We start from the raw sequence: 20,371 nt of genomic DNA on the forward strand, positions 1-20,371 counted from the left end.
TTCCTCACGAGCCTTCCATATTCAATGTGATCACTCGACTACACATATTAAACTTCTTGACTAGTAAATGTATTCAGTTTCCCCGAAACAGTCACAGCGTGTCAACGGTCACATACTAATGTGCCTCCTGTCTCCTGTCGTCGAGAGCCTCCTGTCAGTGAGTGAGATCCTTCCAACTGGTTTCATAGAATTCTTTTCCGCCTTGACACCTGAACACGGATCATCGACTGAGCGCCGCCACTCACACTGCTCGTGAAATATTATATCCTATAATATATGTGAATGAAGCTCTGCTTGAGAACGAAGGGCACGACTCCCAGTGTCTCAACCCCGCGAGTGGCGACCCCTGGACCACGAGGGGTGAGTCTGAGCAAGTGTCCAGCTAGCTCAGGTGAAGTGAACATTTAATGAAAATATACTTTATTATCAAAATAGAATCATATTAATATTCTGCTATCGAAAGCCTGTAGCCTGGAGCCTGAAGCTGTACTTTCATCATTAGTATTCGTCGCCTCCGCGTCTGGCGCGCCACAACCGTTACTGTTCTAATATGAACTCTGTCACTATACAAATAAGCACCTGTTTAGATTCGAGGAGTCTGGCTCGAGGGATTTATCAATTCAATATTATAAACGGAGCAAGTTTCGATTCGGAATTACACATACACACACACACACACCGACATACACACACATACACCCGCTCATCGCGATCGTGTTATCAGTTTAAGCTGATAGTGTTATCACACGTTATCACCTCAATGTGTACAATGATTGATTCCCCGTCTCTGGCCGGTCATGCCGGGTCATTAAGTAAAGCGCGTGTACCTCAGGACATGCGAGTAATTGTTATTTGATCCAACTGTGTCCGTCTGGATTAACCGTTCGTTACATTTATAAACGCTAATCGGGACGCAGTTAAATCAGACATCCCCCTCTCTCCCCCTCCCAGTCCCCGGGCTCATCGTCGTGATGAAGACACTTTTATTGTCTCTGCATACTAATGAGCCGCTGTCTCACGACTCATTTAAAACAAATTAGATCTGCCGGGACGTTCTCTCTACCGTCTCTAACGAGCTCCCCCCTCCCCTGGCCCCTGCCCCCTGCCTCTGTCCGCGTGTCCGCGTGTCCGTGTGTCCGTGTGTCGACACTCCATTAACTCGTTAAGCTCTCAGACAAGTCTAATATCTCCCAGGTGAGCGCGTGTTTACATTAACTTTTATTTATTTATTAGTAAAGCGGAACAAACGTCTCAAAGCCGCCGTTGCCGGTCTCGGAGGGACGCCGCTAACAGCTCTATTTGTGTCGTCCCTCCTTCCGATAATGGCTTCTATTGTTTGTTTCTTCACCGCGACGTGATTTACGTGCTCCTGAAATAACGACGAGACACGACACGCGACACACACGACACACGACACACGACACACACGGCACGGCACAGACGACTCCGTGCGCCGAGGCTGTCAGCAGTGGCTGTGATGAATGTTAAGGTCGAGCAAGTTATAGTAAATAAAAGTCATAATAGTTTATGTTTGTAACTTGTTTATTGTTGTTTGCGGCCCGTCTCGGGTCTCAGGAGCCCGCGTACAGTAATCCTTATGATATTAATAATATTCAGGTCTATTATAATATAATACATTACAGCATGAGGGACTGCGGCCGCCCGAGCCTCGCGCGAGCCGGAGACTCGAGCGCCGCGGCGGGTGGAGAGGAACATATTGCACAGATTCAACCACTTTCATAACATAGTACTAGGTCTAATGACATGTTTACAAATCATCGACACACGGTGCAGGTCGGCGACGCGTCGATAGGACCACATCCCTGCCTCCGCTCATCGACAAGCTACCGATACGGCGGCCGGACGTCACTCAGCCCGCAGCTCGCAGCCCTCACTCACTCATTCACTCACTCACTGTCTCACTCGTTACTTTATAACATTACACTAACTATGTACATCTGTTACGCTACCTCCAGAGTTCAGACGTGTTCCGTCTCATACAACACAACCTTCTTAACATCTAACTTATTATATCTAGAGGTTTCTACTCTTACTATACTACATGTGTGCGTGTGTTTGTGTGTGTTTGTGAACGTGTGTGTGTGTCTATGAGTTGTATGCTTGTTTGTGTCCTCTACGATCACTCAAACGAAAGTATCACAGACGATTTATATTCAAAACAAAAATACTCATTTGTAATTATAAAAGAATAAACAGAAGACTACATTACTATTTACAGACGAAGATACAAGAGGCCATCGGAGAAGACAACTGGCTCGCGAGTTGTACGAGTGTTGTTTGCGCGTGTGTGTGTGAGTGTATATGTGGACGTGTTTGTGTATGTGTGTTTATGTGCATGGCTGTGTGTTTGTGTGTGTGTGTCTGAGCGGATATGTGTGCGTGTGAGTGTGTGTGTGTGAGTGTGTGTGTGTGTGTGTGTGTGTGTGTGTGTATGCGTCTCTCTACACAGAGCTTTGTGAGGAGTAGCTCTGCAACAACATCATGTGACTCCTCGACACACACGTTATGTTATCAGATCACATTCAAAGGAGATACATCATTGTGTCGTGATGAGTCACTGGCCCCTCGTTTCCTGTTCCATGTCTGTGACGGCCTGGATGTTCTGACCTCCCGGTCGTGTGTTCTGGAGCCGCGTGGAGCTCGGAGTCAGGGTCTCATCATGAACACGAACTATCACAGCTGTAGTTCCGTGGTGTGTTCGGCGAGTGTGTTCGGGGCGCCGCGATCAGAACCAGTACAGGTCCTTGGAGGTGTCCTGCACCTGGGGCTCCAGACCTGCGATACCATGAAAGAACAGGCTCATAAGTCATCCGTGCTCTCAGATCATCACACAGTATTACAACGAAAATGTTACCGCAATATATTTTCGAAATTATGTAAAAACCATCTGTGAGATGAAACCTTATGAAGAATATAAAAAAAATATGTTGTGAAGGTTTTTACTATAAAATGTATTTGGTGAATTTATTTTTAATAGTTTGAGTTTAATATATTCTATACTTCTATAGGAAGGGTAAGTGTCCCTGCCCCGGGAGCCGGGACTCTCGCTGCTCGCGGGAGTGATGCGGATATTATGTGGTGATAGTGAGAGGATCAGGGATGTGTCCGGAGGCTGTGGGGAGGGTGTGGGGAGGGTGCGGGGAGCTGGGCTGTGTTAAAGCGTTACTTGTCTCCGGAGCTGGACGCGGATGAGGCCGGCGAAGTTCTCGGCCTTACAGGCTGCGGCCACGACGTTAATATTGTTAGTCGCGTGAAAAACAAAAGCGCAAGCTGATGTTAAAGAACATGTAGAGCCGCTAGGAACGTGGAGGCTCCTCATAGATGAGAGAGGGAGAGGAAGCAGGTCACGCTCACACTGTACAGTAAACATAAAAAAACCTAACATAAATACTGGGACATTAACGTTGAAGGAGTTTGATGGTGGCGAAACAAACTGACACGAACCCATATGCTGTCAGGTTTAAAGGAGGAGGCGAGCGACAGGACTCGCGGGTAGGCGCAGAGTAACAAACACGCGTATGGTTTGCTTCATTGACTTTTACATTTTAAGAAGTGAATATTTAGTTTCTGTCATCGCTGACGCCACTCCTCTCGATCGCTTGTCTTCTCGTGATCCTCCATCTCCGCCGTCTGTCTTGGAGCATGTTTTGGACTCTTTCTTCCTGGGTGTCGGTTGGTCCCTCTTCACACGTTTCTTATTTTTCAGCTTTGACATCCGCGTCCCGGCTCACTGGGAGGATGAGTCGCATGATGGCCACGTCGCTTCCAATAAGCTACGCCATGTCTGTAACATGGTGTGTGGAGAGTTCTCCTCCTCCCACACTGCCGACACTCTAAGCTCACAGTCAGGAGCGTCTTAGAGCCGATTGATTACATTCACTACACACTGCTCCACTCGTCCGGAGCGGGTGATGACTTCCTTCCTTGCTGTTACTCCTTTTTTTTCCAAAATAAAGGAGTAACATATTTAGAAATCTCTTTTAGCCATTTCTAGGTCCATTATTAATCCTGAGCATCACCAACACTCCCTCCAGCCTGGGAGTCTGTTTTCCATTATTGCTCTTCCTAATCATCACCCTCTCCACCATCCCTGTAAATCTCTATCTCTTTCCTCCCTGGTGTTTTTACTTTCCTGTCTTCTTCTGTCACAGTATCTTCCTCCGTGTCTGTGGACCCGGTGGTTGAGCTCGTCACGAGACCACTTCCCTATGACTCTCGTCACCAGAAAATGTCGACTGTGAGCCACTCCGCGGACAACATGGCGCTGACCGTGTTAGTTCGTCTATATTTCCGCAATGTAACTCAGTTTTCTCTGACTCTCTTCTAGTCATTCTCTCCCTCTCATTCTCTTTGTTCTATATTAACCCCTTCCTCTTTCTTGTTGTTCTTCTCTTGTCTGTATCAACCCCGCTGTCTCTTGTCTTCTCTGCTTCACAAGTATCTCTCCTGTCAGACGTGTACTCCGAGTCATCTGATCGTCTGTGAGTCATATCAATCTATCACCAGCCTGTCCATCTGTAATTCCTGATCTAATGTTTTGAACTCAATCTGTTACGAATGCTTTGAGACCTTGATCCGATTAAGGTTTCGAGGTGAGGACCTGTTTCAGATGGACCTCTCTCTCTCTCTTTCACACACACTCTCTCCCTCTCATGTTTTTTTTCCAATATTAAATGAATAAACTATTAGTTTGTTGCAAGCGTGTCATGTAACAGTCCCGTGTCGTGATTCCTGGCTCAGCTGCTGTAAACACCTCTGACCCTCGTGTTGTTATCAGTAACAAGTGGTGATCCGAGGTCTCCTCCCTCCACCGTCCCTGGCTTGATCCCTGCTTACATGGATCCTTGTGGCTGACCCTGCTCATACTCTTGCTGTAGTCTCCTCCTCCTCTCTCAACCTCGCTACATATTATCTAAAGACCTACATCTCTAATTCTATATGAGAATACTCCTATGTTAGTAGGTACTTCTTTATTGCTATAATTAGGTATATATCTATATATATATATATGTTTTGATGTTATGTCCGCGGCTGGGTAGACAGATAGAGAGAAAGAGAGAGAGAGAGATAGGACACAGACGGTGACGTCACAGTCATGACGGAGATCAGCTGCGGGTTGTGTAGGGAGTAGAGGGGCAGGGGGAGCAGGGGCGGAACGAACGGGGAGACAGGCCGAGGCGGGGAAGCACGCCGGGCGATCTTAATTGACAGCCTGTGTGATTTAATGTCCGCGCCCTGCCCCCGGCCGGGGAGCGCGGGGTGTGGCCGACCGGTGGTCAGCGGGCCGCCATTGGTCGCCGGGGCCACGCCCCGTCGCGCCTCCGCGCCATTGTGTCACGGTGAGCTGGTACTGTCCGTGTACACTGCAGTTATCCCAGGTGCCACACGTCAGTGATGACGTCACCACTGACCCGGCTCCGGGGGTTCTCGGATCGTTCCCCACAGTCGGTGACGGCTGACAGGGGACATCCATCAAGAGAGGATGAGAGGAATTTAATTTAGCAGCTCCCGCCCCGCACCCTCGCCCCTCGCCCTCCCCCGGCGGCTCCACAGCTCAGTGAGTGTATCGCGGCTCGCTCCGTGCGCTCCCCGGCCGCCGCTACCGTCCACCGAGGGTGCGAGCTGCATGTAGCCGACTCACTGAACACTCGCTCACTCGTCATTGACTTTATTATCAACGTATGAACTATGAAGCAGTATTCTAATGCAGGTCCATCCACCCGTGCATGTGTCTGTACATGTCTACCTATATATAGGTGCTCTAACATAATACAAAGTAATCTTTATACAATATAAAGCCAGTCTCGGGTCTTTTGTCATTAGAAAATATGGTACCTATATTAGTTAATTGAACCCTACATACATATCTACTCATATATACGGGACGCAGCCTCTCAGCATCCCACGGATTCACCGTGCGGATGCCGGGTCATGTTGCAGGGAGAGGAGTTTCAACAGTGCCTGGGACTTGCGGCCCAGGTGTAGCTTTAAGGAGCCCCTATCTAACGGGCGTTAAACACGTCTGTAAAGCTAGAAAAGTCGAGTCGGCTGAATCACGCGATTTTTATGTGAAAATTTAGTGCTGATTTAGTGCTGATCACAGATGTTTGGTGCTGTAATAACTGACAGGTGCAGCAAGAATAACAACACTGCTAACCTTTATTTAAGCTACGAGTGTTCAGGTGGGAACCGCGCTGAGATACACTAGCAGCCAGAGGCACACAACCTCATACTTAGTGCTCAATTAAAGCTGCCAGTAAGTAGGTATAGCGATTAAATAACAAATAATAAAGATTTAAAAATCCTTGCTGCAGCGACAGCACTTGTTGAGCTCTAACTGGTGACGTCTTTCGATACCATCAGCTCCCGCTGTAGAGTGTGGTTCTAGCTCTTCAGACTGCTGGCGTCCTTATACTAGCAGCGCTTGATTAAAAAACAGGTCAAAAAAATATTTTTCAACAGCACCAACACCGCGAGAGGAGCCATCGTACTTAGACTTGTAATCCAAACGGGCTAAACACCTAAAACTTTCCGATTTTTTAGCGGAACGTTAAAAAATTAATTTTCAACATTTTCTAGCTTTTTGGGCAGCTTTAATTGAGCACTAAAATATGAGGTTGTGTGCCTCTGGCTGCTAGTGTATCTCAGCGCGGTTCGGACCTGAACACTCGTAGCTTAAATAAAGGTTAGCAGTGTTGTTATTCTTGCTGCACCTGTCAGTTATTACAGCACCAAACATCTGTGATCAGCACTAAATCAGCACTCAATTTTCATATAAAAAACGCGTGATTCAGCCGACTCGATCTTTCTAGCTTCACGGACGCGCGTTAAACGCTCCCCTCCACCGTGGAAGCTCCTCTCTCTAACCTGCTAGCGCTGCCTTCGACGCGCCTTCCAAGAATGAACTGATGTTAGTTATGTCCAGGCCCGAGTGTTTGAGTAGGTTGTAGAGAGATTTGGCTGTTTTACCTCCCGCTCCCACTCCTACCGCGTACAAACCTTCGACATATATATATATATATATATGTGTGTGTGTGTGTTTGTAATTTTTCGAGGTGTGTCTCGGGAGTGGTTCTTATAACACTAGTTAATCCGCGCGGCTTCCTCTGTGTTTCCTTCACCTGTTCCATGTATCTTTCCCGTGTCCTGTCTCCTGTTACTACCTGATGAGACAGAGCATCGTCGGAAGTGAACCGTCTTCAAACAGATGACTAAAAACTGTGAGGAACCAACCTGAGACATGTCTCGTACCTACTTGTACCTCGTATACAACTACCTAGAGATTCATTAGATGCGTCGGAACAGTCAGACACTCAGACGGCACTAGGGTACTGCGAGGCGGAGATAAAAAGGAGACTCACCTGGCGGCGCGGGGTAGGAGTACGGCGAGCAGGCGGCCGGGTCCAGGTGGGGAGAGGCGTGGTGCGCGTGGTGCGAGTGATGCGCGTGGTGTGCGTGGTGCGGCCACTCCACGGGCTTGTACTGCGCGTGGAGCGAGCCGCGGCCCAGCAGCAGGCCGCCGTACTGCGCGGCCGCCATGTTGTGGTGCGCGGCCGCCGCGTGGTACTCGGCCGCGTGGCGGTGCGCGTGTCCGTAGCCGGCGTAGTGCTGGTGCCAGGGGTCGTAGTCGTACAGCTCCAGGCCGCAGGCCGGCGCCGCCGCCGCGTTGAAGAACGAGGCGGGCAGGTTGCGGGACACCATGGGCACCCCATCTGACACACGACACACGTTCAGAGAGCCGGGCTCACAACCACGCTTGTTATTAGATGTTACTCATTGAATCTCTCTCGTATGTTATTATCAGTAATATATTCCTGTGAGCGGTCAGTCAGTCAGGCAGTCAGTAGTGTTGTGATCGTGTCTACGAATGTCAGTAGTCCATGATACTACTTATTCAGACAGATTTTTTTAAATTTTGTGTAAATATTTATATTAATACAGGTACTTCATTGTAATGTATGAATATTTCATATTCAGAGTTTGTAGATGAAATAATAAACGTATTCTTTTTATATTATGCAGCATGTGTCGGGACCTGGGACACCAGCACCAGCCTGCTGCACCAGCCAGGTGCACGGCTGTATGACGTCACTATGATAATACACGCGTGTAGTCAGTGTGAGGGTCCTTTTATAGGAATATACACATTTTCACACATATAAATATATATGTTTATATATTTATATGTGTGAGAAACGTTCCGAGTCCAGCGCGGACAGAGCAGTCTAGCGTTTAATGATCTTTAGAAAAAGTCGATAAATAACTTGTAAAGAACCGGAGCTCGAGCAGAGGTCTCAGGCTGCAAAAAGATAAAAAGAAACGAGAGGCCGAGGATGGCGGCGGGCGAGGGCGAGCCGACAAAGGGACGGGGACTTAACAAAGGCGGGCTATTAGGAACACAACGAGTTGACACCACGCGAGGAGATAGGAGATCAGGGAGCGGGGGAGGGGCCGGGGTCAGGGAGTGTCCTGTGATAGCGGCAGCGGAGACGCGCTTCACGTGACCCTCGCCCGCCTCCTCACAGCTCCTGATACGACCTCGTCGCGGCGGCGAGCGGCGCACGTCAAAGGCATCAAGGGATTCCTCTCAGTCGACATTTACGTAATGCTCTCTCGTTTTTGTCTCGTAGCCTCGGCCGGTTGGTCCCTCGCTAAACTATCTCTCTAACTGCTCTCCTCCACTCGCCACAGTTTTTGGCGTTGCCCTCCAACCGGTCCACACACACATACACACACTTCTATCACCGATACTAAATTACTATTGTAATACGATATATATATGTGTGTGTGTGTGTGTGTGTGTGTGTGTGTGTTCTCCCGTCTGTTTGTCGTCACATACTGAACTCTGTCACTAACCATCATGTCACGCCTCCGGTCAGCGTCCGAGTCTGTTTATATCAGAAATCATTTTGATAACATTCTGCACCGGATCAGGAGCGAGGCTGGTGGTGACGTGTCACGTGAGGATACGTCACTTACTATAACACAGCTCTCGTCAACAGTTAACATAAATGAAGCGAGTACGGCTACGATGAGAGGCCTAGAGTCACCCCTCTCACCACTGCCGCGGTTTCAGTTGATGATTAATGAAGAGCGAGGGGTGAGGGGTGGGTCGGGGGTTTCGTTTCCCGCAATTAATGCAGTTTAATTAAGGCGAGCGATTTATCTAGCGAGTCGAGTCTCGTTGGAGCGCGTCGCGGACGTTCTACGAAGTACTGCACGGTTTTTTGCGGACGGTTCGCGGTATTGGGATCGGACGGGTCGTTAACGAACGGGTCGGCTGGACATTAACACATCCTGGAAGAGCGGGGATGGACGGGATACCGGGAAACACGACACACACACACACACACACACACGGGTACCTCATAAAACTTGATGGAGCTCCATCAGTTAGCGAGGTTCCCCGGGCCAGTCCAGATCCATTCAGAGGTCGAGGCAATATTATATTATATTCTTGTACCCAGGTATATGTTGCGATATGATGAAAACAGGAAAGAGGTCGGTATATGGTGTATCGTTGACAGATAACAGGTATGGATAGAAACAGAGAGGAGGAGAGGAGAGGAGCTACTGATAACAAGCGGTACTAGACAGTAGACGTGTTGCCCGGCACGCGTCGGAACAAAGACGTTCACGCAATAAGTTTAAAATGATCAATAGATGTTTGTGGCCACTGAACACTGGACACTGGACACTGGACAGCCAGAACTAACATTGTTATAAATTTATTGAGATAACAAACATAATGCTGGCTTCGATATCATCACCGTTCTGTGCGGGGGATGCTTCCAATGACATCACACGGACTTACTGCAATGAGAGGGTCGGAGGTCGGAAGTCGGAGGTCAGCTAGCTTCTCAAAGGGATCTACTGCTAGTCCACTATCATTACAAACGTTGACCGACACGTCAACTTCACACACCTATCTGAATGTATCGTGTCTGACCTTGTGTGTATGTATGTATGTATATGTATGTATGTATGTATGTATGTATGTATGTATGCCCTTAGTCTGTAAACTCTGCTGTCGGCAGTCAACACACTCGAGTTAGATTCGTTTGTGTAAAAATAAAAATATAATATGACAAGCGTTTTAGTCGAGAGACGCATTACACGAGATATATGTGGCTGGGTCGATTCCAGACGAACGGAGTCGAAGAGGGAAGAATTTCGGACGCCCGACACTGGTGTCCGTGGAACCGACCCTGGGCGGGTGGAAGTGGACTGACTCATCCACTGTACTCACATGCGTATATGTAAGTGTTTATTCTAAGTTTACAAATACATACAAATCTATGAATACAACTTAAAATATGCGTGACGACATATTCAACACCTTGAAGCGAATCCGCTTTTTACTGAATTTAATGTACTTTTTATCAAGAAAACTTCACCGCGGATCATGAAGTCCCTTCACGGACCGCTCGGCGAATATCACAGGTCACAAGACAGACCCGACCGAGTTAAACTTACTTCACTATGATACTCGCGAAGTTGTGTCAGTCATTTTAGAGAGTCGAACCATGGTCTCTGTGAGGGAGGTGGTGGAGGTGGTACCTTTCTGTTTGTCGAGGGACAGCGCCCGTGTGAAGTGGTCGTCGACGACGGCCGCCACGTCCCCCGAGTAGTGTGTGAACACCACACAGTTGGCGCTGACATACTGCGCCCGGCCCCGGGGCCCGCCGCCGCAGTCGCCCTCCGACTCCGACGAGCCGCCGCCTGCAACAAACACACGTCCTGTACATACACACACTCACACACACAAACACACAGACGCACTGGCTGAGAGAGGGGTCGTACCGTCGGCGCTGGCCCGGCCGTGAGCGGAGAGATCCTCCTCCTTGGTCCGCAGCCGAGGAGAGTGATGCTGCGGCGGCAGCGAGTGAGCGTGGACGAGGTGAGCGTGGGTCTGGGGGTGGACGTGCGCGTGCTGCGGTAAAGGCGAGCCCGGGGACTGCGCGCCAGACGACGCCGAGCCTGAGCTGAGGGCGGGCGCGCCGCCGGCGGAGGCTGAGCCGCTTCCCGCGCCGCCACCGCCGTACTCTCCCGCATTTCCGGCACTCTGCACGTTCAGCTGTGAATGAGATGCCCATTAACTTCTAATCTTCGTGTCTATCCACAACATAAGACTCTTTAGAAATGACAACACATGTATAAAGAACCTTTCTCTCTCTCACTTTTTTTATCTCTCTACTCAATATCTCTGTTCATCCAATGCATCTCTCACCCTTCCACAACTTATCTCCCTTCGGAGATGACACACGCTGACCAAGAACCGTCTCGTTAGCAGAATAAAACATTACCAAACGTAAGGAGATCAAAAATTTTCGCGAGTATTCATTGAAATAATACTAATATTTTTCAGATGAACTACGCGCTTATAATTATTTTAAACTACATAATCGCGGCGTTTCGGTTACTTTACAGCAACTGTGATCCCGGATACACGAGACGTGAATGTCTGTCAGTCGGTCTTGTTATTTATCATCCATCGCCAATCATAAACGCGTAGTAAATCCGAAAAATATAAGTTTTGTTAGCCTAACGTACTAAACGTGATCCACACACACACGCGCACACACACACGCATACACACACACACACACACTGTATCTGTTAATGTCAAATTTATTTCTGTTTTTTTAATATACTCGGTGTGTTTGCGACTTTGTCCGCGCAGAAATATTGATTAATGTTTTACTATCTATAGTAATGCAAATAAATGGAATTTCTAAAACAAAAATATTTTAAATTACTTTTTCCACATCAGCTATCTGTCAATAAAAGTCGTTTCGGAGATATGTCACATGGAACAATAAACAGACACACGGACAAAAAAAATGCATTAATATACGAACTCCTGTATCAGTATGTATGTTGATATTACAAACAGACCGGAAGTTCTTTGACACATTTGTGTATATAGTGTATGTGTGAGCAGGTAGTTCACACCACGACCCTGACCTCACTACTGGACACTTGGTACAATGTAGGGACAGTGTTCGTTTGTGTCAGGGCGTAAGGAAAGCAGTGCCGGGGTGCTCGAGACGTCGACGTGCTGATTAAATAAACACTTAGTGAACTCGCTGATGTTAGTACCGGACGCATCACACCGGGCCATATGGACCGGGTGATTTGATTTGATTCACCTCGGTGTGGAGCTAAATATCCACGAGCTGGGTTCGTTTTGAGGAAACCTGTCTTAAAGCCGCCGCGACTTAAATTGCTCTTAAATAAAACGACCCGCATTTTAATCAGGTCACCCTTCTAAGAAAGTTAATCCTCCTTGAGATACACCTCCTCCTGTGAGGTTTCCTTCGATTCCCGGAGAAACTCTTCACCAGATCCTGACTTGATGGTGATAGGACTACTACAGGACGACAATCGGCCTACAACTGAACCAGCTATAGCCGATACAAACACAGTCTAATTGCAGACTTGCTACTGTTTGAAGTCTGTTAAAATCTAGTCTAATCAATCTAATCTGATTCTTTTTCATTATAATATCACCTAGCTGTAGTTCGAAGTCGCAGTAGAAGTTTCAGATATATGTGTGAAAAGTTGTAGCTATACTTTCATATTGTTCGTTTTGTGAAAATTTTATTAATTTAAATTTACAAACAAACACAACCTCATTTATTGTAAGTCATTGTTCCTACAACATGGTGTTGTAGTATTTATATGAGCCGCATGATGGCGGAGATGTATATTTCATTTCCAGCTTTACATATGTTTATACAAGTATGTTCAAACATGAAAAAAATCTTAAAGAACGATCACGAATCAGCGGGGGTCAGAAAACAGTACTCTGCTAATGATGAAGTTACCACTGAAGAAAATAAAAACGACTAAACATGTCGAGCGACCAGAGCTGAGGTGAAGGAAGGAAGGCCACCTGCTGGACAGAGAGACGACGCCTCCGCTGAGAGGAATCACGACACCACGAGCTGAGGGGACCGAGGAACTTCTGAGACGACACCGAGACACTCTCTCCGTCTAATAAAAGAGAGTGGCTCATTATATTTTGACAGATCTCATAATGACTCGATCTCCAGAGAGATCTCCTCGCTCCGCACAGAGCTGACGGTACGTTTGAACCATGAATGGGAAAGTCAATGAATTATATTTACGATTGAACTGCTTCTTGTGTCATATGAGAAGCCGTCTCGGATCAGCTCCTCGTGAATAAAACATAAAGAATATCATTCAAAGTCAGTATTGACACTCGACTTGTTGAGAGCCGACCTTAAGATAAACATTCCTAAAGGTAGAAGATTGTCTTTAAAATGACGGAACAAGACAAAAACACAATGGAGACGTCAAGGATTCAGAGAGTCGGTCGCACCAGCTACCAGGCGAGTTACTTGTTCCGAGCCAAAGCCAAAGCCAAAGGTCCGGTGGTCACTGGTAATAAGAAGCCTTCCCCAGGTGCCACCTGGTGAGAGGGTGAGTGGGTGAGAGGGTGCGAAAGTATGAGTGTATGACATCTAATGCAGCATGTTACGTCACAGTTTCCATTAAACATGAGTTCTTTTAAACGAGATCAATAATAAAAGATAAGAACATTATTTCTTCCGTCACGGATAAATTAATATTAGTTATAATTTATAATGAGCGGTCGCAGCGGAGACGGTTCCTCGCACACCGCCCAGCTGATGAAGCGGTCCACGGACCTTAAACGACGACTCATTATGCTCATAACATTATTAGTGACTTCAACTACACTGAATAAAACAAAGCTCCTCCCGCGGCCTCTCTTATGGAAGACATCACCTCACACGCCAGCTCGAGGTGAGGCTTCCTCGTTCATGATCACTTATACTCGACTCTTAGATCCTAGCGACCACTTAAACTGCTTTGATAATGATTTCTCACTCGGCCGGGCGAGTCACGTATGTCAAGAATAGGTGTATAGGTAATGTAACTCTCTATTCAATCTCAGTGTAACTTATAAGTTATATATTAAAACTGTTTTTCTATAAGATCATCACATTATTATTATTATTACTATAATGCCAGGTCAATATCAGGTTGTATCCAGCGGTTGCTGTGAAGACATTCTGACTGCTACCTGCGTGGTGCGCCTCGCCCGCTCACCGCTCACCGCTCACGCACTCTTACATACAAACATATACAATCCCTCTCCCCTTCATCTGCTCGCGGTTTCACACTGGAATGACATATAGTCTTAACTGCTCATATCTACTATAAAGATGGACTTATCCGTCTGTTTGTATTTCTATATATGTTCATTACATTCATTTCCGTGTGTTCAAACGAGCACACGCCCCGCGGCGCTGCTCGCCCTCGGTCGTAATTAGCGCGTTATTATTATAAATAATGCATGTTGATATCGTCATTAGCCGATGAATGTGTTTAGATTGTCCTTCGTCCACACCGCCTTATATGGCGGCCAGGCGGCCCGGCGACTGCGCTCTCACTCACGTAATGTTGCGTTTTAATTGATGTACTTTTTATATAGCGAGTGTTCAGTAACCGACCGGCCAGTCGACCTCTTGGTCACAGCAGCAGACCTCCTCTCTGGTCCTCGTCTCCGTCTCTGTTCGGGACTGGTGACCGGGTGTGGTTAAAATCAAGGCCGATATCCCTCAAGTGTTTCTTGTGAGGTATCTTTTATGATTACCGAGTAGACCTCGCTCCAGTCCCTTCCAGCTCCCTCCAGCTGTGTCTAATGTTCCTGGCAGCCCTACTGTCCGGTCGTCACGTCTCTGTAACACTGCGTGTCGCTTACTTCCTGTTTTCGTGAGAGCGTGCCGGCCCTGCTCTCATTAATGTCAACTACATATTTATAGGAGCGCGGGAAAATGTTGATTCATGAAGACTGTCGACTGTTACACACACACGCACATATACATACACACATACACACGCACATATATACACACACGCACAAACCTACTCACAGGAAAATATGTTAATCAACTAAGAAATGATAACTGAAGACTATTTGTAATAAGCATATCTTCGTCATACAAGTATTGAGCCCCGACGTGAAGCGACATGAAGTGAGCCGCTTCAACACAACCCATAAGATCACGTGTTACGTGTAATATATTAAATTAACAAATTAAGCAACTAATTATGGACGGAGCTCATCGCGACATCAGTGTCAGGTGTCAGCAGCTGCCGGCGACCATAGACTCTGATTACAAGTCGATAACACTCACATACTTTATTATATATAAACCAGTTCCGTGTCACCATCGGCAGCCGCGGCCAGGGTGTGCGCGGCCACGGAACTATTGTCAACATGAAGTTATAATGTAACGACCCAAGCGTACACCCAAACGACTGTCTGTCCCGTCTCCCGGCGCCTGAACCAACGACACGACTAAATAAATCATTCAAGGTGAGAGCTAGTAGAGTACTTCACATTAAAACATCAGAATGTTTCACACAGAAGAACTTTTAGAAGTGTCAGGTGCTCCCTTAACGTGACGCGAGTCTGATGCGGTCACAGGACGCACTCCTCACAGACCGTCTTCACAAAGTAACATGCGACCCGACAACGTGATGTCCCTCGCTGTGACTACAACCACACTGGTTTGATGGATTACGAGAACAGAGACACGAAAAAAACCTATTATGTGTTAATGATAACATAATACACGTGGCTCGCGGGAACCGTGAGGCGAGCTTTTACTGTTATACACCGCTCAGAACAGGCGGACGGACAGACGGAACCGCTCAACGTACACCAGGGTTACAGGCCCGGAGAGGAGGCGGCCGCATGTATGCCACGGACTGTGTGCCGATATACAAGCACGCACCCGGCACCCTGCACCCGACCACGTGCAGGCTGCAGCACTCAGTATAATTTAATTTTCATTTTAAAATTTCATCACACCTCGAGGGCACCAGGTCCGTAGCTCGTGACCGAGTCGTCGATCCTAGCCGACACCCTCGTATGTATTCTTCATAAATAGTTCTGGCTAGGCGTGAATAGTTTTATTACGTACGAGCAATTAGGATTCTTTGGAAGGATCCTAAAAAGTAACCGGTCGGGAGCCGCGAGTCGTCTCGGTCGTTACCGAACCTCCTCCCGGACTGGATTCGCCTTAAAGGAGAGCTCGCCGCCGCCGGAGCTATGCGGAGTCTCGGCAAAAACTAACCGCTACTACAACGCGCTCCACTCCACTACACTATATTATACTATACAAACGCGGCAGGGGACTGCTCTCCAGAGTCTCGTCTCCAGCGATGCAGGTGAAGAGGGATGTTTAATTTAGAGGTATAAAGGGTCACTCAGCTCGACAAACGTCTGTATGTAACTAACTAACTCACGAATATTGTGTGCCGCCGAGTGGGTCGTGCGAGGTGTACGTTAGTATTGTTCGAGTTTATATAAAATGACTAGGTACAGCCCCGGCTTCGCACGGGCTCTAGACTAAAAATATATTAATAATAATAATAATTTGTTTATTTCAGACAATTTACAGTCCATTTGTAAATATAAAACAGCCTATTTAATTTTGAGAATTATTAAACTTGTATTATGATAGCTTTCAAATGGTGCGCCCGATTTAAAGATTTATAAAGTAATTTACAGATACTGATGTAGGCTTGAAAACGAAGTAATTTATTTTGATAGGACTTAATTCCGAATTTGTGTAAATAGCTTTCCAATAAATGCTTTAACAATGCCAATTTTAAAACTTGTGAAATGGATATAGTATATTATCCTAAAGGGCTAGACATAGACATATGCCACCGCGGACTTTTCTGTACACCTCTATAAGATAGACAACTCCACTATATACTATTTTGTTATATCTCATAGACTTTAGGCAGCGTTTTCGTTAAAAGCTCTCAGACTGCTCACGTATTCCCGACATCTTCAACAAATATCGTTAATGTACACACAAGTAAATACAAAAACTTAACAAATTATATACTAAAACCTTGCTCGAGCGGTAATAACTGCTTGATAATCGGTGCAGTAATTTTTCCGTTTATCGCGAACAGACAGACAGACAGACACGGCGAAGGACTTTATTTTATAATATGTATTGATGATTGAAGTACGGTTCCTGACATACCTATATATATATATATCAAGTCCGCGTGTGTGTGTGTGTGTTTACTGACCCGGTCGTACTGGAAGTGCGGCGCGTGGTGGAAGGAGCGCGCGGCGCCGCGGCCGTAGAGGTAAGGGTAGTAGGCGCCGTACATCACCTCGGGGCAGCTCACCGCCATGACGCCTCCGCCCGGGCCTCCTCCGCCCGCCGCCCGCCGACTGACATGGCCTCGCGACCGTCCGCCCTGAACCACACGACACAGCATTACTTACAACTTATCATTAACAGTTCCACCTGAACACTCCGCCGCCTCACGAGAAGGAACACAAACTCTTGGGGCGGGGGAAGGCACAAGACATGATCAATTAAAGTTTTCTTTATACGCAGACCCCTGGAACAACTCCAGCTCCTCACAGCGCGCCCTCTCTCGTAATGTATGTCTGACTACAACATACTACCATGCCTATATGCAGGTATACACACCTACCTGTCATTATTTATGTTCTAATACAACTGTCATAAGGACGTCGTAAGGTACACCGCCACAAAGTCACTATCTCGTGTCCTTCATCCTCCTTATAACGAATGTTCTAGTCTCTTAACAGCTGAGGACCTCTCTCTCCTTCTCTTCTTGTCTCCACTTCTCTCTCTCTCTCTCACTATCTCTAGTATCTAATAGTACCCATTAGTTCATCGAGTCCGGTCGGCCGGCGGACGGACCCTATTGTGTGTGTATGTTTTGTCTTTGACATTGTAATTGGAAAATTGAAGTTTTGCAAAAATAAGAAACGAATCCGTTTCCTGAATAAACACATGTCATCAGTTCAAGTGGTCGTTGGTAGCTTCGACAGGAGCAGGAGGTAGGTCGTGGTATAGTTACTACAACTCATAGTAATACTGTTTATACCTGCTCCTATGCCTACTGGTGCCGCGTAACTTGACCACTATATAATAAACCCCGGTTCAAAAGATCTCTCCATGTAACGCGTTCCGTTGTATGTTGGTGACAGTTCTCAAGGAGGCCAGCCACGACGCTCCAGCTAAACACGGACACACGTATTACTGTTGCTTTATTACATACCGTTTAGAACACTTGTGTGTGTGTGTGCGTGTGTGTGTGTGTGTGTGTGTGTGTGTGTGTGCGCGACCTCCTCCAGGTGTATTATCTAACCTATATATTTTAAACTCAGCTCTGAACATTGAAAACAATCTCTTAAGTTTATTTGGCAATTGAAACATTAAAGTGTAGATCGTTTACACACACACAAACACACACACACACACACATACCTACTATATGAATATGTGTAGTTCTACAAACTAAGGAATTACAGGTGGCTTGGCCGAAAGATAGTTAAAAAAACTATGTTTTAACATTGGCGCATCGCTTGTCAAAGTGATTTTTAAACTGCTCCGGTCCCTCACTCACAACCGCTGAGACGTGATTATTTTCCAAAGGAGATTATGGTCCAAAATCCCAAGTCCTCAGAACCCTGCAGTGTGTTATGTTTATTTTCTTGTAGGTGTCGGTCAGAAACAAAACACAAACATTACCGATAGCATTCCTATACAGCTCCTCTCGCTGGACAGGAGAGTAATTATCTTGTTGTCTCAAAAATACGTTCCGATAGTTTGGTTATCATTTTGTCCTGGTGGTGTAGTGTCCGGATCCGTTTCGATATAAAGCCAGCGAGTATTATCAGCCGTGTCTTAAGCCTCACCCTCTCCCGTCACACCGACACCGGGGTCAGTGACGGTCACGGGGTCCTGGGCGGGTCTTCTTTAATAGGACAGTCATGATGAGAGTAATATCTGCGTCCTGAGGTGAGTCGCAGGCGGCGGGGCCGAGTTCCGCTTCATTCTTGATAACAGTACTACATTGATTTGTTTTTTAATTGCCAGCTAGCGTGTGTGCGGAACCTGTTCTCGGCCCGCTGTTTAATGTTCATTAGCATCGAGGACACTGAGACTTATCCGGGGTTCTGGGTAAACTACACTCAAGCACAGCGCTGTGACGTGCTGTGAGTTATGACGCCAAGCAGCCTCCGGACGCGGAGCAGGGGACACCTACCAGCTACCTAAGCATGTAACACAGTCTGTGATCTCATTTGGTTCTCGTTATTTTTCTGTCACTTGATTTTCTTCAAATGGCCACAATAAGAATAATATATATAATATCTGTTCCTCCTGGGACAGGCTTAAATACATGATACTCTTGTTATTAAATGAGGTGAGATCACAAACAGAACTTAAAGAATGTGCTGCCGGAGTACTACTTGGATCTTGCTACAGTTTGTACTACGCTAGTGTAATGATAGGGAACTGGATGTTCTCAGTTCAGACCCTCACCAGCTCACGGGAAGATGAGCCTCGGGACAATCGTCACTGTTACGCAGTACACTGGGCCTTTAAATTAATCAGGAAAATACTAGCGATAGAGAGAGAGATCCGGCGCCCCTACAGGGAACAGAGCAGTGGTGGAGACACAATGACGAGTCGGTAGGAGAGTGGAGACTAGCGAGGGGAACACGGGGATGATAGATACTTACAGGAAGAAAATATATGAGACACGACCGAGACGAACACAAGACACGGCTGACAGTCTCCTCCGACACTGATACCACCGGGCACGGAGATCACACGCGACACACGGCACGAGACTGTACCCGGAGCTGACGAGGACCGCGCTCAGGACACGCCCAGGCACGACACTGGCGAGGGCTCACGACACGACACACGGCACGATGCACGGCACTCGACACGACACGCAACAAGACACGAACGACACACGACACGACACAGGCCGCAGGTCACTCGCGGCGCTCACTGCCTCGCACCCTCTCATACGCTCGCTCGCTCCGAGGTGTCGCGCGACACTGCGGCCGGCCCGCCGGGGACTCCGCAGACCCCGCCCCCGCCGCCCCGCCCATACACGCACGCCTACGGGACCGCCCCCCGCATTACACGGGCGGGGGACCGCGAGCACTTAAAATGATGGAATATCGTGAGAGAGGCGAGGCCGAGTGCTGGTGCATGTCCTGCAGGTAGCTCCTGTATGAACTCGGACACAAGGACTCGCCGGGGACCACCACTTTGTCAAACCACGGCTTGTGAGTGAGGTCCGTCTACTCAGTCCGGCTCGCGCCGCCTCCTCCTGTCTAGTTCCAGGGCCAGCCTTGCCTCGTCCACTCTCTCCCAGGTGTCCCTGGTGGTAGCCTCCCCCCCCCCAACCTTCCATCTCACGAGTTGCACTCAGTATGCGAGGTATATCTGAATGTAGCTCGTAAATCCTGAGCTCAAGGTGTCTA

The 20,371-nt window shown here is 47.4% G+C and overlaps 1 protein-coding gene across 1 annotated transcript; it reads right to left on the reverse strand.

Annotated features, from left to right (window-relative positions):
* Window positions 1-1,524: 1,524 nt before the first annotated feature.
* Window positions 1,525-19,943, reverse strand: LOC116765830 (protein vestigial). The gene is made up of 6 exons (XM_032655430.2): window positions 19,613-19,943; window positions 17,134-17,307; window positions 10,825-11,098; window positions 10,582-10,743; window positions 7,383-7,733; window positions 1,525-2,796 (listed from the first exon to the last, which is right to left on the reverse strand). Exons 2-6 carry the CDS (start codon window positions 17,239-17,241, stop codon window positions 2,747-2,749), a joined length of 945 nt encoding a protein of 314 aa, XP_032511321.1. The 5' UTR covers window positions 17,242-17,307; window positions 19,613-19,943; the 3' UTR covers window positions 1,525-2,746.
* Between the last annotated feature and the right edge of the window lie 428 nt (window positions 19,944-20,371).

The sequence above is a fragment of the Danaus plexippus genome, chromosome 11, assembly GCF_018135715.1.
Source record: "Danaus plexippus chromosome 11, MEX_DaPlex, whole genome shotgun sequence".
Lineage (NCBI taxonomy): Eukaryota > Metazoa > Arthropoda > Insecta > Lepidoptera > Nymphalidae > Danaus > Danaus plexippus.

Bases quoted from the DNA above. Each gene is read 5' to 3' on its own strand.
- LOC116765830 (XM_032655430.2), bottom strand. From the start codon at position 17,241: ATGGCGGTGAGCTGCCCCGAGGTGATGTACGGCGCCTACTACCCTTAC. The intron at 11,099-17,133 runs GTCAGTAAACAC...TCTCATTCACAG, and splicing joins CGCACTTCCAGTACGACCGG to CTGAACGTGCAGAGTGCCGG. The intron at 7,734-10,581 runs GTACCACCTCCA...GTCGTGTGTCAG, and splicing joins GTCCCTCGACAAACAGAAAG to ATGGGGTGCCCATGGTGTCC.